This window comes from Diadema setosum, chromosome 8 (assembly GCF_964275005.1).
Source record: "Diadema setosum chromosome 8, eeDiaSeto1, whole genome shotgun sequence".
Taxonomy (NCBI): domain Eukaryota; kingdom Metazoa; phylum Echinodermata; class Echinoidea; order Diadematoida; family Diadematidae; genus Diadema; species Diadema setosum.
This window is the reverse complement of record NC_092692.1, coordinates 29,041,405-29,055,838: the sequence shown is the minus strand read 5'-3', so window position 1 is coordinate 29,055,838 and position 14,434 is coordinate 29,041,405. Positions and strand designations below refer to the sequence as shown.

At 43.4% G+C, this 14,434-nt stretch overlaps 1 protein-coding gene across 1 annotated transcript in view; it reads right to left on the bottom strand.

Annotated features, from left to right (window-relative positions):
- Window positions 1-6,693: 6,693 nt before the first annotated feature.
- LOC140232189 (uncharacterized) overlaps window positions 6,694-14,434 on the bottom strand; it is a 162,926-nt gene continuing 155,185 nt past the window's right edge. The window contains exons 19-21 of the mRNA XM_072312327.1: window positions 9,921-13,991; window positions 8,739-8,919; window positions 6,694-6,892 (exon numbers count right to left, since the gene is read on the bottom strand). Of these exons, the coding sequence (XP_072168428.1) occupies window positions 6,784-6,892; window positions 8,739-8,919; window positions 9,921-13,991 (4,361 nt within the window). The 3' untranslated portion in view covers window positions 6,694-6,783. The remainder of the gene's footprint in view (window positions 6,893-8,738; window positions 8,920-9,920; window positions 13,992-14,434) is intronic.

Genomic DNA, 14,434 nt, shown 5'->3' with positions numbered 1-14,434 from the left:
GGCCTGGAATGGCTCTGATTTTATTCATCTGTTTATTTATTTATTTATTTATTTATTTGGGGGGGGGGGCACCAGTAGATAGCTCAGGTGGTTAAAGGTGCATGCTCCCGGTGTTTTAGTCAAATGCGTACACGGGCGCACGGCACAAGTTTCCTATAGAGACCTATGCTATCGACTCCTCTTTTGCGCTTAGGCTGTGGCCCACTTCCCCGAGTCCGAAGGAGTCCGATCCACTCTAGTCAGTGGTCCGATCACAGTTCGGTTCACGATTCTGCTGAGGGGGATGACAGCGTTAGCAAACTTCTTTTGTGATGTCATCATAAGAAGCACATATTATGCGCGCACCCTGGCATTACTACAGACTGCGTGAAGCGCAGAGAAGACAACGAAGGCAACGTTACCAAGCAACACCTAGGCGCTTTACTCTTGATGACAGCTCAACTTCGGCAATCTTCGTATCAACGCTAACGGTGATTGGCAGTATCATCAACAGAGCCCTCTACACTACCGGGACTATGCACCTTTAAAGGATTAATCAAGTCACCCTATGTGAGAATTACTACAAGACTGATATGACAATGGTTGGAAGTTTGAAGGGAGTGTGGGTTTTACATGAAAGGCATCTCTAAGTCAAAATGTCGATGACATTTTCACTTTGCGCTTTTTGGTCTTGTTATTACAATAATTAGAAAAAAGCCCCCATGTATAACACTTACGTTCAGAAGAAAAAATGACTTTCCAAACCAAGTGTTTTAACATGAGATCAAATCTCTCTAAAAATATATATTTATCAGTACTATCAGTCACTTGATATTGTAATGCTTGTGGACTAGCCTGGGATTGTGCCTGTCTGTCTGTTTATACTGAGCTGAAAGGCTGCGCGAAGCTACTATAGGAGGCTTTAGAACCACCTTTTCACTTAATATAAATGGTGCATTGGACACACAGGCATCACTCTTGAGGTGCATACACAGACTTCACACAAAAGTGAACAGGTGGGACTACACTACATAGAACGGAGAGTAGAAAAATCATCTTTCGTCTTTGCTTCATGTTTATTCCTACTTCACATAATATATCCAGTTAGACTCTCCAACAAAAGCATCTTTTGCTGATAATAAAAGAACCATTCTTTACATAGGAAGGGAAGGCCACATTAGCATTCAGTATATATACATATACGAGTTATCTTTACCTTTACATAGTAATCATCAAAACTGAATCTTGTCAAATGAGTCTATCATACACACGTCTCTGGTATTTCAAGTGACAAAATTCGCGTAAAAGTGGCTCCTGCTAGCCAGTGTCAAACACAATTCAGAAACACCGTAGGGCATGATAATGGGAACTTCTTTTTTTTTCCCCACTGTACAGAAGAGAGTCGTAGTGTGCATAACAAAGTGAACAGAGTCAATATACATATATCACTATATAGTACAAAGGCGCGTATTTATACAATATATTTATTATACAAAGAGAGATATTTTAACCTCAAAAATCTACAATCCCAATTAGGACATTTTCCACAGATCTCAAATACTTTTCCGTTGCTACCAGTCTTTTTCCTGATGATACAGATATAAATTAAAACAATTCAACTTTTGTTCATGTGCATAATGAGTTCCTCCCTTCTAACACTGTATCAACTTAATAATGAATGCGATAACATCGTTAAGTACAAAGCGATATGAAATACGAGGTGATTTTCCACAGGAAGAGAAAAAACGAAATAAAAAAAAGTTGGTCAGTGCATGTTGGTACCATTAACATACAAACACAAATCCAACTAACTACACCGACTTGATTTGTCTTTTCACAGCTGCAGAAGGTCATATGTGTTCACATGGACCACACACAAGTGTAGATAATTAATATGGACGTGTCCCTGTGCAATATTGAGTGCTCAAGTCTGAATTCTTACAGAGGCGGTATTGTTAAGTGTCTTTTCAAAAGAGAATATTCAAATAAGCATTCTGGTGATCCATTCTTAACAACAAAGAGAAAATCTTTTCCTCGGCTCAAAATCAATTCCATCAGAGAAACCCTTGCACCCTTTTTGCTCAAACAGCAAACTTTGCTAGGACTGTAAAACCACGTCAACAATAACATTCCCTTCGAAAACGTCGCCAGCTTTCAGAGGTTAAATCCCAAGCATTAATGCTCACCTTTGCCGCAATGGACCACTGTGAAGGTTACGGCAGTCACAAAGTCATATCACAGCATATGTCTAGGTAAATATCAACTTCCCATATTCATTGTCGACATCACGTTGTGACACCGACAATAAGAAATCGATGAAATCTATGAAAATATCAGAACATTGGTCAGATGATCGCTTGGACTATGGTCCAGTGCCAACGAGGACTACGAAGGAATGTGGCTACAATGTTCCTTACGAAAAAACAAAAATAAAAAAAAAATGTGCCATGTCACTACGATTTGCTTATTCTACTTTTATTAAAAAAACACACTTCTTTTATGTCCCACATGTTTAAAAAAAAAGACAAAAAATCTCATGAAGAATACTCAAGCTAAATTTTGATTATGCATCACTTGCAGTACTATGGTTGGGGAACATCATTATGTCCTTTGGTTATCTTTGGTAGGTGCGAGTATACTTTTTTTTTGTTTTGTTCCCCCTGCGTAACATAAATGTATATTTTCTTTGGCTCACAGTTCCTGATTCAACGTTTAGTACCAATAATTCACTTCTCTTTTTTTTTCTTTTGCTGTTGCTGTATGTCCTCAACATGCACAAGAATCAAAGGATCACATTATTTTGTTGGGATTGAATGGGAACTAAATGAGTAGCATTCTTCCATTTAAATGCATGCAGCACAAAAAAAAAGAAAAAAAGAGCCAGTATCGGATGAAAATGGAAGAACAAAATGTGGGCTGTTTTCTAGTTTGCCTAGAGGAGGCAATTAAGCATAGCTGAAAATGTAGATAATCAGTGTGCTAAAAACAACTAAGTACGATAGAAAAAAACTTCATAAATATTCTGCAACTAGAAAATTTCTTTGGTCCAAAGTGGAAAAAAAAAAAACCAACCCAAAACAACTAAAACATGAGCTGAATTAAATCAACAAATTGTCCAAATCCAAAATGCTGTCACCAGTAAAACACTTCTTTCAATGTATGCAGAAGACATGCAGGATGGGAGATTACTATTTGCCGAGTTTTGTCAAACATAATGGAAGAAATTCGTAGTCACATCCAGGATCTTTTGAGTGAAAGTGAATTCATGTTGGTGAGGCATACATGAAACATGTATGTATTCTGCAATACTCTCAATGAGCATCTGATTTTAAAAACAAGCCATGCAAAGCGATACTAATAGGATCTGGTCTCTTGGCTATATTACTTGGTTTACACTTTGTACGACTACTTTTTCTTTTCTTTTTTTTTGCAGGCACAGTTGTACTGTTTAAACACAGTACAATATATAAAGAGGATATAAGAGAACAAATCAAAATGCAAAGATGCGGTAACACACTTCGTTTAAAAGTTGTCAGTGAGGTATATTAGCAACAAATATAAAGTCCTTTATGATCAAAATGAGGAAATATTACATTATTGTTAGTTTTATCAAAATATTCATATTCAAATGCTCATCACATTACATAGCATGATCATGACAATTACAAACAAATCATCATAAGATATCAACAAGAAGTACTTGCTTTTATGCATTCACGTCACATCTATGTGGATTCTTTTATCCATCTTCACACATCAGGTTGTTTTTATCATTTATCACGGGCAACATTTCAAGGTGAAGTTAGGAAAAATACAAGTTCAAGTAGAAAACAAAACAGATCAAAACAAAACAGACAGACAGCCACACACACACACACACACACACAAACACACACCTGAAGATCAAGATTTTTCTTCTCAGCGCATAAACCCCAACCTGCGGCAACCACCGTGTTGCTCAAAGTCCGATTGGGCATTGCGCTTTCATTGCGAGATGTCGTGAATTGTCATAAAGTGTAATATCGCGTTGAGATCTGTCACTACAGACTGCATCTTTAATTCTCTGTCTCCTTCCCAACAACATAAGTCAGGATCCACGGCCCTGTTTCATACGGTAGATTGCAATCATTGCGAGCTATCATAACGAAAATATATGCTACCAAACTATGGCATCAGCTTATGGCCGGTTGGTTTGTGGCGTAACTACTTACTGCAGTGATAGGAATCGTTGAATAAAACCCATTGTGCATTGCAGTGATTATACGGGGCTTTGAGACAATCTGGCCACGATGCATTACATAGTGCGTTTGATGATTTAGCACCATCGTCTGCTGCTGCTGAGGTTTCTGCACTACCTTCCCACGCCACTCACAGTCGTAAACCTCTTCACAAAGTGCGGATGCAGGACGATGTAAGTGTTGTTCTGGAAAATTCTAAGCAAGGCCAGATTTGGCCCTGCACCGGGTCCTTGTTTAACCAGAGTGATATTTCAGTCCATCACTCTGATTGGCTAAGTGGACTTCATGAAGGTAAATGTAAGGTACTCATACACCTACAGGTATCATGCGATTACTTTTCCTATACCATATGTGGCTATCCTGAAATATTTGTCCTTATGCATACTCATTATATCAGTCCTTATGCATATTCATTCATTCTGCAATTTACAGAAATAGATATACACTATGATCAATGTTTTCTTGCATGTTAACCCGTTGAGGACGAGTCCCGAGTATACTCGGGCAGGTGTCTATGGGAAATGCGTGTTGTAGCAAAATCAAACCGTCCTCAACGGGTTAATGTCATAAAGTGCATCTAACCAGCACATGGGTGAATATATGAATGTTATATAGTGGTCAGAATCCTGGCAGAAATAGAATGTACATTGCAGTTATTACCATTTTATGAGTGCATGTAGCAATGGTTATCAAAATAACTACTTTAAATCTGAAGTTACGAGAACAGACCCCAGTTTCATGACTAATCGTATCAATGAAAACTTGGTAATTGATAAAGATGTGGGATCACAAAATACATGATTGCTTGCTCTGTGCTTTAATCTTGATGACAGTTTCCATTTCCTTTCCAATTACAAATAAAATCACTCGTTCAAAATTCCACATTTCAAACTGCAAATATTTGATATTAGTTGAAATAATGATGATGCAGAAGACCAATGCACTAATATAGTGACTACTTGAAAATTGTGTTACATGGATACATACTAATTGGATACTAATTTCAGCAGTCTGTCAGTTTCAATTCCAAAATATTTGATGGTAACTGCACCTGGAAATTCCCCATGATAAAAATCAAATTATGTTGTGCTTGCATCTTTTAGCGCAATGGGGTATATTAAAGTAAACAGACTTTGTGATGCTGGTAACAATGAAATTGTTGGGATTATCACCTTATCAATTATGTGATGGCAAATCTACAGAATGCATATATTGTGGATCATATTGCTGGAGACAGGAAATGAAGTTATCATACAGAAAGAAATATTGAAGGTAGAAGTGTTTGTCTTCCTTAATTGAAACTTGAAGTAATTAAAGTATATGAGCACTTAATGTAGAAAGAAACAAAGAATGGCAGTGTCCAATGCTATTCAACACAATGATTCTTCCCCTAAATATTCTTTGTGTATTGGGAGGAAAGAATATACAAAACTTTGTCAATCATCTTTTCTTTTTTTTTAAGGACAGACTATAAACTAGATGCAAAACGCTAGGAGAACCTAATCATGGAAGATAGTGTTGAGAGGTGAAAAAATATGTGTAATGGATGGTAAAAAGTATGCAAGACAAGGGTATACAGTTTGCCCCATCCCAAAACAAATTAAGTTGAATTCCACACTCACTTCATATTCATGGACCATTTGCACCGTTACTGTAACTTTGGATCCCTGTGGTATGCATTTGACATTGTAAAGTAATATATAGTGAGCTACATGATATCAAGCATGCTCCTACCAAGACCAAAATATATCCCCACCCCCAACTGTTTAGGCTCTGGCAGATATTTTTAACTGGTAACAGAATGGATCATCATCCTCCTGAAAGCTGAAACTGCTCCTAGTCCCACATCCAACAGGCCATGTGCATTTTTTTTTTTAAATGTGATTGTATTTTCTAATCTCTTTTACTCATTATTCTCTAAGGTAAAAATTCTCTCAGGGCTCATAATAATTCTCTCAGGGCTGATGTTGTCAGCACTTCCCGTTCCTGACTAGTTCTAACGGGGAATTTATATTGTCTATTGATAGAGATGATAATTTTATTTTCATATCCAGATTAACGAATCATAAAAGGATGACAAAGTAACGGTTTTCAAATATAACTTCCATATTCTCTTTCTATGCATTAACACTTTGAACTCTGGTGGAATGATAAAATGTCCATTCCTTAACGACAAGAATAATTTTCTTTTTATCTTTAGAAGGACTGTGAAGTACCGATTTCAAACATCAGTTCTATGTTCTCTTTCAATACGGTAAGCAAAAGGTCATCCTGTTCTTTCCTGAGCAACCAGCATCATTGGAGAGATGGATGGCCTCAAACAAACGGCATAAGCATACTTGCAAGACGACTCTTTCATAACCTTCTATTGGTAGAGCCGCTCTTTCGAGCGCTCCTAGTGCATCTATTCCTCTCAACAGTCCGCAGCGATGATGAAGCTGACCTGGCAACTGCACCTCGACCACAAACTGGGCGTGGCTCCGCGGCACCGCGGCACCGATCGGCACCCGTCTGCAGATATCACGAATGTAGATGGAGGAGTGTATTGGCAGAGACCCCCAGGGGCTCAGTTCATCATGCTCTCGAGATCAAGGGCGAGGTTGGTGAACATGGACTCGATGTCATTGAAGATCTCTTTGCTCTCTTCAGCAGGGGGTTCTTCTGTTGGCTTCTCCCTGTTACACACACACACACACACACACACACACACACACACAAAACACAACAGGAAATAAACACCAATTAGTATATCATCCATGATATTCCGCAATGCGCAAAGATTCTGTTGCGCCACTTCATGACTTTTTTCTTTAAAGTCACCCGCATATTGTTAGACCAAATCTGCGACGTCTGGGTAAACCATTCTGAAGTAAAGTTTTGTACATGCATGTCAGCCTGAAAAGAGCTCAAATTTGTGGTATTGCGAGCAAATCCAATGCAAACTGAGATTTTTTGTAAAACTGATATATAAATGTAAATTAGATTATTTCAACTTTTAATCATTGACATTGATTAAGTCGAATGTAGATAAGCTTGAAAAAATGTCTGCAACAAATTTTGGCAAAAAAACAATAAAACACAAATGGTCGAAAAAATATATAAAACACATAAGAAATTAACAAAACAATAAAAACAAAGGAAATCAATTTTGATAAAGATCTTGAGGAATTCTGACACAAAAATTAGCAATCCTTCAGTCTGATTAATGGAGTTACAGCCAAAAAAATGATTTCATGCATAAATTTGCATAATCAATTAACTAAAAATAGGAAATCAATATTTTTCTATTGTATAACCATATAATCTTATAGTTGACACCTGGCTCTATGTTCAGGCACAAGTTTGTAGCCACCATTGGCGGCTGAGCTCGGGGGGGGGGGGGGGGGGGACCTTAAAACCTTGGTCTCAGACAGCCTAGTTAGAATAGGGTAAAGAAAAAAAATCGACAAGAAATCACATGCCTCATAGTATTAAAATAAAAAGACAAAATTCATGATGCTCCCTGCTTCAGTCTAAAAGGGGGGGGGGGGCACCACATTTTTAAAAGTGGGGGTACAATTTATATTTCTGGTGCCACTTCCAGGTTTCATCAGCTGACAAGCAAAAAAAAAAGGCCTTCAGCGCAATTTTCCCTGCCCCTTCCCGGTTTCTTTAGCCTTTTGTCAAGGCCCTCTTGCTGTAATGGGCGAGCGAAGCGAGCCCAGCTGAGCGCGCCAGTGCGAGGTCCTTTTGAGATCTGCTTCACACATTATTATTCATGACACGTGAACCCTTCTGAATACTCATTTTAATGGGTTCCGGTCAACCAATCAAATGGCGCGCTCCCTGCATCCTCAGTCTTGGTGTTGACATGCCTGTTCGCATGCATCACTGACCACCCGAGGAGGTCTGCCACGGAACTCTACACACTCTGTGTGTAGAGTTCTGTGAGGTCTGCGGCAGCGGCGTGCATTCCCTCTATTCAAATCGGGTTCGAGCAGACAGACACGCTGATTGGTCGACTTTTGCTCCTGAAATCGGGGAGCAAAAGTCGGTAATTCAAAGGGCTAACAAAAGGATGCGAAGCAGATCTCAAAAGGCCCTCGCGCAACCCCACTCAGCTGGGCTCTCTTCACCATACAGCGAGAGGGCCTTGACAAAAGGCTAGGGTTTCTTCAGCTGCAAGCAAAAAAAAAAAGCACAAAAAAAGGGCCTTCAGCGCAATTTTCTCTGCCACTTCCGAGTTTCTTCAGCTGACAAGCAAAAAAAAAAAAGAAAAAAAAAAGGAGACCTTACCCGCAATTTCCTGCTTCCATTTCGGGTTTCGTCACCTAATAAGCAAATAAAAAACCAGAACCTTAACCACATCTCTAGTGCCACTCTTCCGGCCTCCCCTGGTTCCGCTGGCCCTTCTACATCTCATAAAATGGAAATATTTTCACTACTGCACTGATACAATGCCCTAATTGGCGAGAGATCAGAAACAAGGCACAAAAAAGAGTGAATGAGAGCAGGGTAAAACCCTGGGAAATGAGGACCAACCTCCTGAGGTCTGGCTGCTTTGGCCACGTTGAGTCCGAGGGTATCGACGTTGAGGCAGGCTGCTGAGGCTGTGGCTGAGGCTGCTGGACGTCACCGCTCCCGATGGCCTGGTCATCGACGAGCTCAGCCAGGGGATCCTCCATGGCCATCGTCCGCAGGATCTCCTCAAGCTCCAGAGTGGCTGTGTGTGCCGAACATTCAAGATGTCACACTCGGGTCAGAGGTTAAAGGGATGGTACAGTATTGGTGGAGATGAGAATTGGGCTTTTAACTTTTTGCAAGATACCAAGAAAACACTTATGATATAGTACAGAGCATACCATTTTAAGTGGAATTCAAAATTTATATGATGAAAATCGGGTTTGGAATGTCTGAAACATCCAAAAACAAAGTAAAACAAAGCAAGCGTAATAAAGTGTGGGTTCCACACTTTATTAGAATCGCTCTTTTTTGGATATCTCAGCCATTTCAAAACCAATTTTCATCAAATAAGCATTGAATTCCTCATAGAATTACATGCTCTTTCATATTTCATAAGAGGTTTCTCATAATCTCACCAAAAAAAAGTTAAAAACCTGAAATTAGGTCTCAACCAAAACTATACGATCCCTTTAAAGGTTTCATGCAAGCATTCACAGGTCATTGCACTTTCAATCACCTTTCCATCCTTTATGAACACCTGGACATGCTAATAGTCCTAGAATGTTGTCAATGTGGAAAATTGCTCCACACCTGACTTTACTTCATCTCTTCATGTGCCCGGACATTCCATTACAAAAATGGGCGTGGCTTCGCAAAAGTATGCGCGGACGTTGCAAATTTGATCTCAAAAGGTGCGCGGGACTTGAAGAAATAAAGTCAAGAAGCCTCGCGACGAGGCCTTCTCGCGTTACAGAATTATAGCGCGAAACGTTGGGGGGGGGGGGCGGATTCCGCCCCCCGGCCCTTTTAGGGTTAAAGCACAAGTTATCACAGAATATAGTTTGGAAAAAAAAAATCAATAATGCATCACGGTAGTTTTACAGTCATATTTCATTAACATGTGTGACGCCTAACATATCGATACAAAGTCACACCCAAACAGAATAAGTTTTTGGAAAGAACTAATCAAGGTACAGCTGTAATCTACACAACTGTTAAAATAAATGAACTTGCACATCTCACCACATCTCACTTACTCACCTTCACCAAGCGTTTCTCCCTGGGTATCCGCCTTCGTAGTGAGTCCCGCCCCAATGGGGCTACTCTCCAGGGAAGGCATCTGTGGGGTGACTGGCGTCACGGGAGCTTTGAGGATGTGTGCATCAAATGAGTTGCTCAGGTCGTCCACCTGTCGGCGAGGGCTCAGCCGCACCGGCTGCTTCTTGATGGTGTCTGTGTTCTCGTTCTCAAAGCCACTCAGCCCCGTGTCGAGGCTGTCGCTATTCTCGCTGCTGTCAGAATCGATGACCTCTTCCTGGTCCTCCAGCATGTCAAGGTCGTGGGAGTAGATGTCAATGTCCTTGGAGTTGTCTACCGGCAGTGCCTGCGGTGGCGCTTTGGCCGCCACCTTGGGTGCCACCTTTGGCACCGGAAGTGGCCCGACCTTTGGCGAAACTTTGGGGGAGACTTTCGGCGGTTCTCGCGGAGGATCCCTTGGGGAAATTTGTTTTGGTGGAAACTGGGGCGCAGTCTGCTGATGCTGGGCCTGCGGTGAAACATGTGGCTGTCCAAAACTTGTTGCCGGGGATGGCGGTTGGTCAGGCTTTGCCCCTCGTGGCGATAATTTGGTCTTGGGCAACACAACTGGTGGTGGCACTGTTTTCTTCTCTTCACCTGCAGGCAGAGTTGCACTTAGTTCTTTTGGTGATGGCCCCCTATTTACACTGTTACCTGATTCGACAGAATCACTTTCAACGACTCCAGTAGGGGATGTTGGCTTCCTTTTGATGGTATCAGAATTTGATTCCCATCCTTCAGACACAACTGGTGTTTTTTGCCGCTTCTTCTGCTTTAGTTTCAGTTCAGCCATCATGTCAAAACCACCCATGGGCATGCCTCCAAGTTTCATCTGCGAACTGCCACCACTGCTGCTCTTTGAGTCAGCACCAGCTTTTGACCGTAATTCCTCCTTTTGGCTCTGTTTCAGTTTTGAGAGCTGCATTCCTGTTGGTGGTGGTGGTGCAGGAGGGGGTGGTGGGGCACCAGCTCCCACAGGAGGAACTGGAGGGGGTGGTGGGGCACTGGCTCCCATGGGTGGAACTGGAGGGGGTGGTGGGGCACCGGCTCCCATGGGGGGAACAGGAGGGGGTGGTGGGGCACCAGCTCCCATGGGGGGAACGGGAGGGGGTGGTGGTGCACTGGCTCCTATATGAAGACTGGGAGGGGGCGGAGGAAAATTTGTTAAAGAAGGTGGAGGAGGTGGCAATTCTGCTTGCAATTTGGGTACAGAAGGAGGCACTGGAACCACGGCTGGTGCCATAGGTGGCACCTGGGGTGGTATCGACGCTGGAGCCACAAAAACCGGAGGGGGTGGTGGTAGCGAGGGAGACACTGCAGCTGGAACAGGTGGTGGTAGCTGTACCTCAGGAGCTGAAGCTTGAATGCTGGATGGTGATCCTTGAGAGGACAGTGGCATCATCTTTGGTATAGCTGGCACAGCTGGTGGAGGACCGACAGGGGGCGGGGGCACTGAACTACCGGGCATTTGCATAGGCTGTTGTGACACAGGAAAGTTCACCATAGGTGGTGGAACCTCGAGTGGTTGCTTAGGTTGTGTCTTCTTCGCATGCCTTGGAGATGTATCAGGACTTGGCTTCTTAAAGGAAGACGTATATTGCTTTTCTCCATCTGCTTCAGGTCTCGAAGGCATGGAATGTACATGCTCCTCTGCTGATGGTACAGAATTTGCATTCATGTTTCTGTTCATTGTTTCAAAGCTAAATGGAGCAACTTTACTGACGGGCGACTGGTTGTACTCGTCCTGCTCTGTAAATGACCGTGATCTCGACCTAAACTCCGGGGCTAACGGCTCCGGCTTTTTGGGAGGACGCTTCAAGGTTTGATAACTCAGGGGATGCGAGTCCGTGTTCAAAAACTGCTTTTTCAGCTGCAGAAACGTGGCTTGGGTTCTGATCGGAGACTCCTCCTCCGCTCCCTTCTGGGAAGATGAATCCCCCGAAGAGTCCTCGTCCACCTCGATGCCAGAATTTCTGTTGTGCCTGGACTTGGGCCTCCATATCCCCTGGAGGGGATTTGAGAGAACCGGTTGCAACACTGGTGCACTGTCGTCACCGTTGGGTTGCTTCTTCCACAGCATTTCTGTGCTGTTCGGTCTTCGATGGTGTCCGCTGCTCTCCGAACTGTTGCTGCTGTTCTCACTGCTCCCAGACTGCCTCCGCACGTAGTCGCTCTGGAGCACCGTGGCTGTTGGTGGCGGCGGCATGACAAAACTATAGCTGTTGGATTGCTTCTCCGACTGCAGGCTCTTTTCGATGAGGGATGTCCTACTCTTCAAGTCAGTCTTAGAATGACCCTCCGAGTAGTACTTCACCTGGTCCAGAGAACGCCCGTTGCTGTAGGCCAGGGTCGAGTCCAAGAGAGCCTCCTCCTGAGGGTGATGCCTGGAATGTGGAACCTTTCCATTCGGAAAGGAGGATTCCTGTTTGGACACCAGAGCTTCCGAGAGGATGGCTTGTGCCTGCTTTCGCATCTGCTGTTCCACTGCAGGGCTGTGATAACTGTACTGGCTCTGTCCTTGATAGGGATTGTGCTTTGGCTGTTCACTGGCTGGTGGTATCACACTCGGTGCCACTGATATTGCCTCATATATTGGTTGTTCGGCATCCTGAGCATCGCTTCTCTCTTGGTGCCTAGGATCATTCCTGGACTCCTGCACACTATGATTAAGAGCATTCTGAAGATGCATAACAGAGTCTTGGTGCTCATCACTCGAGTACGTCGGCATCCGCGATTCAGAGTAAATACTTGGATTAGAAGCTGTACTCGATGCAGACGATTCCGTCTGTTGTAGAGGTATTTGGCAATACAGTTCCATATTGCTCTGCGCAGGAGAAACATTCTGTTGTTCTTGACTAGCCCTGAAATCACCATGTTGTGTGGGTTGACCTCCGGGTGGTCCCATTGCCAGGCCTTCTGAACTGGGAATCCTGTTGATATTACTGTTCTCTGCAACGCTTGTCGGAACGACAGGAGCTGTCGGTGGACCTGGATATGCCTTCATACTCGAAGAAACCTTGGGCACCGAGGGCGCGATTGGCGGCTTGAAGCTCCCCTCCACGGCAGGTCTGTCAGTGACGGCCGACAGTGGCTCATTGTCATGAGACTGTGACCTCTGTAAGCGACGTAATGTGTCCGTCTTCCTGGAGGGTGTTCGCTTGATGGTTGCAAACCCTGACGTAATCTCTGGATGTCGAGCCATCCCGGCGGCCACAGCCGACTCCCTATCATGGAAAGGTTTCATTGACTTCTTCCTACCAATTGTAGCTGTTCTCAGCTTTTCGGCATCAGATGCTGTTGTGATAACAGAATTAGTCCTTCTTGGTGGAGCAGGTGGGAGTGATTTCTTTGAACCCAGAGATGAATGATCTCCTGAGCCAGATCCTGAACCCGAGCCAAAGCTAGAGGCACTCTCTATTGAGTTTCGGTTGTTTTGTTCCGTTTTGTGCATACCAATTAACCTCTCAAAACCGTACTGTGCTCTGGGTGGTGGCACGGCTGGAGGTGGAGCTGTGAGCGGTTGCTTGAAAGTTGAGAAGGAACCGTACGTGGGGTCGGCGGCATCTCCTGGAGCAGACGTAGGAGTGACCTTTGGAGTAGGAGCAGGCCTTGGCTCTTCGGCAACTTTCCTGGAAGCCATCGTGGGTACGTAGCTGGCGTCTGGAAGATGCTGGGGGTGCTTGATTTGGAATGTCTGCATGTGAGACTCCTGGGGTGTAGTCGTGTCCTGCGAGGAGGAACCGGCAGAGCGATTACTCAACTCGCTCTGCAGGCTTTCCTGGCTGCTGCGGATCCCTGACCGCCTCCGGCCTAACATCGGGTGTGGCATCATCTCCTGCTGCGGTGACTGAAGGGGCGAGGCCCTCTCCTGAAGTTGCAAGTGGAAGCCTCCTGGGAGTGGAGTGATGCCATCTACGGAGGACTGAGGGGACCCACTTCCACCGGAGTCGCTATTTGTGGTGTGTCCTGGTAACCAGCCTTTCTTCTTCAGGTCTTTCAACCTTTTCACACCAAGCATGAGCTTTTTCTGGTGACCTAGAGCAATTCAAATGACAGAAAAACAAATGACAATGTTACATTTCATTCACCTCTATCATTCTATAGTCAATTCAGTAGAGTAAAAAAAATTCAAAGTTTTTTGATCACACGTAGACTAAACGTAATATGTGGTGCGCAAAATCACATTTATCCTAAATCTAAATGCAGAAGGGCTCTCAAGCCATTGGTTTTGTGTTAATTCCTGCACAGTTTATTTCCACACTTGTCGAAGTGATTCAAAGTAGTCACAAGACAACTGGTTTTAAGGAGGCAATAAGGATAAGATGCCTCGCTGTGAGACTTGAACCTGGGACTTCATGATTGAGAGTCTGTGGTTTAATCCACTGGGCCACAATAGCTCCTGTCTGCCTTCATATATGGAGTAAAATAAACGAACGGTAATGTATCAATTCAAATCAATAATTTTGCATTGATTTTTT